Below are 2,787 nucleotides of genomic sequence, written 5' to 3' on the forward strand. Positions count from 1 at the left end.
TTTATCTGTACAAGATTATACTCAAATGTTTGGGGAACATACAGCAATTAAATATATCTAATGAAAGACTGTAATGGTGCGAATAGAAACACTAAACCTATTTTCGAGTAAATCTATATCTTTCTTCCGACGATTATTATAAAAACAAAAAACAAAATAAATTCTGACCAAAAATATATAATAGAGGAAAAGATAAGATGAAGAGGATTAGCTCACATGAATGGTTTTTGATAATATTTGTTATAGAAAGTGCTTAATATAGAAAAACGACGATTAAATTTCATATGGATTTATTGTAGACAAGTGACATATACATTCTTAAAAAAGACATATTCTAGATACATGACATATATTTTTAGGAAATGCTCTACTTGTTATGTGTTTATCACTGACAACATACACGGAAATATATTCATTTGATATAGAGGTATAATAGCTCACACACACACACACACACACACACGCACACACACACATATAATGGATTTTTTTTTTAAATCAAGAAATGTTTTAGTCTCAAAGAAGAAATACCATTAACCCATTACATTGTGATTACTTACATTTTTTCATTGTGATTTTTTCTTGCATTAACAAATATAACCAGCCAGCAGTTTCATCAATAATGGGCGGACAGTAACGGAATTAAGTGTAGACAGTGACCAATGGTAACATTGCGCCTTTTGTAAAACGTGTTCTTTATAATTCGTCGGCGTTTGGGGGCTAAATATACGGTACCGGTGTATTCCCAAAAGAGTTCTAAATTGCCGAAGATACACCAGAATGTTCAGTATGTGGAATTTTGTGCATTTTGAACCAACCAAGTTATGCCAGATACTCGGAATGCTACGAGTTACGTCCTCTGGTAGTTATCTGTGCCATGAGGTCAGCCGGAAGAAGCGTCATGAGGGAAGCAGATCATGGCAAGTAGGCCATGACGGAGTCCATGAGCTGCGTGCCGTTGAGAGGGCACAGGGGGAAGGCGGCGCCGCAGTCCCCGCCGTCCCTGCCGAAGGCCCTGGCCCGCGCGAACTCCCCGCTGGCGCCGCCGGGGGGCAGGAGGCCCTCGCCGGGCGCCACGTCGGGCCTGAAGGAGCAAGGGAAGGGATGGATGGAAGGATTTATAGAGACTGAAACCAATTCATGAATTAATGAAATGAGAGGAACAGCACATGAATGAAGGAAAATTGGCAGCGTTAGAACAAAAAAAGAAAAGAAAAGAAAAAAAGAGTAAAGAGTAAGTAAAGAGTGAAATTATAGTTTTTAAAACTTAAAGTCAGATTTATTAAAAACAAACGATAAGACAATACAAGTGACCGTTTTGTGTCCTGATGCAAAGCTTAATGAAACTCGATGAGAACTGTTAAGATTGTGAAAGCAAAATTGTTAACTCTCAGTATAGTAGCCCGAGTGTAAACCAACACGCGAATGAATAGATGCCAAACCAAACAGCTGTGCACATGTGCTATTATGCTTGCGAATGAACCATGAGACACGGTACAAGAAAAGAGAAATAGAAATGAAAGAGAAGGAAGGAAAGAAGAGCGGAGCAGAGGCAAGCGCACCGAGGTCCGTGACTCACCCGACCAGGCTGAGGATCTCGAGCTCCTCCAGCGACAGCGCCTTCTCGTCCTCCTGCGCCAGCTCGCACAGGAGCCTCCTGCCGCAGCCCGTCGTGTCCTGCCGCCGCACGTCCTGCAGCAGGTTCTCGAGGGCGGGCCACTCCTCGTCCTGCGCCCCCGCCTCCCCCGCCTCCCTCCCGTACCTCCTGTGGCCGTTGCGGCGCCTGTTGCTGCGGCGTCCTGCTCCCGCCAGGGCGAGCAGGCCCAGACCCACGGCTCCGGCCACGGCGGCGGCGGCAGCGAGGCCTGCGCCGCCCAACACGCCCACGGTCACGGTCGTCATGATGGGCTGGGATGGAGGGAGGGAAGGAGGGAAGGAGTGGAACACCTTTATTCTCGTGAATCACCCTTTCAGTTTTTTCTACTTTTTCTTATAATTTACGCTCTATCTCACCAATTTTACCTTTACCTCAATCTCTCTCTCTCTCTAGCTCAATCTACTCATTTATCTATCTACGCACACACACACACAATATCTAATATAGTATGTGAAAAAAATATTTGTCAGCCAGAGATCTATCGCTAACTTTGAGGATACTTTGAGGATGTAGATATTCATATAAAATTATAATAAACAATAAGAAAAACAAGATGTGTCAAATCACAACATTACGTCATGTTCCTGCCAGTTTTTTTTTTTTTTTTTTTTTTTTAACGAAAAACAGTAAAACACACACACACACAAAGAAACACTTACAAGTTTGCTTGTTTTTTTTTCCACTGGGGAAGCTAAGCAGGAGAGTGTCTGGGAGACGTTGTCCTGACAGTGAAGAAAAATGTGTTTGTCCTTCTTTTATATGGCCGAGTGTAGGGGGGGAAGGAGGGGGCGGGAAGGGGGAACTCGAGGGGAGAAGGGAGGGGAGGGAGAGGGAGAATTAAGTGGAGGTACGGTAGAGCAAAGGGAGGGAGGGTAAAGGGACCAGGGAAGGAAGGGAGAGAGGGGAGGGAGGGGAGGGAAGGGGAGGGAGGGGAGGTGAGCTAAGGGAGGGTTGGAGGAAGGTACGATGCTAGGGGAGGGAAGGATTAGAGATGGGGGGGGGGGTGATGGAGGGGAGGTGATGAGGGGAAGGGATAAGGGAAGCATGGGTGAGAGAAATGAGAGGAGGTAGGGCGATTGGATCGAGGGAGAAGGGAGGGAGGGGAAACGTAAGGAAGGGAAGAAGGGAAT

General features: G+C 45.4%; 1 protein-coding gene across 1 annotated transcript; it reads right to left on the minus strand.

Moving 5' to 3' along the window:
• Positions 1–278: 278 nt before the first annotated feature.
• On the minus strand, positions 279–2,381 carry LOC122256622 (uncharacterized). The gene is made up of 3 exons (XM_043021436.2): positions 2,317–2,381; positions 1,580–1,908; positions 279–1,084 (listed from the first exon to the last, which is right to left on the minus strand). The coding sequence occupies exons 2-3, from the start codon at positions 1,900–1,902 to the stop codon at positions 916–918; spliced, it is 492 nt and encodes a 163-aa protein (XP_042877370.2). The 5' UTR covers positions 1,903–1,908; positions 2,317–2,381; the 3' UTR covers positions 279–915.
• Positions 2,382–2,787: the final 406 nt, after the last annotated feature.

Source organism: Penaeus japonicus, unplaced genomic scaffold, assembly GCF_977035675.1.
Source record: "Penaeus japonicus unplaced genomic scaffold, GWHDUDI00000001_assembly GWHDUDI00000007, whole genome shotgun sequence".
Taxonomy (NCBI): domain Eukaryota; kingdom Metazoa; phylum Arthropoda; class Malacostraca; order Decapoda; family Penaeidae; genus Penaeus; species Penaeus japonicus.

Bases quoted from the DNA above. Each gene is read 5' to 3' on its own strand.
- LOC122256622 (XM_043021436.2), bottom strand. From the start codon at position 1,902: ATGACGACCGTGACCGTGGGCGTGTTGGGCGGCGCAGGCCTCGCTGCC. The intron at 1,085-1,579 runs GTGAGTCACGGA...TTGCTCCTTCAG, and splicing joins GAGATCCTCAGCCTGGTCGG to GCCCGACGTGGCGCCCGGCG.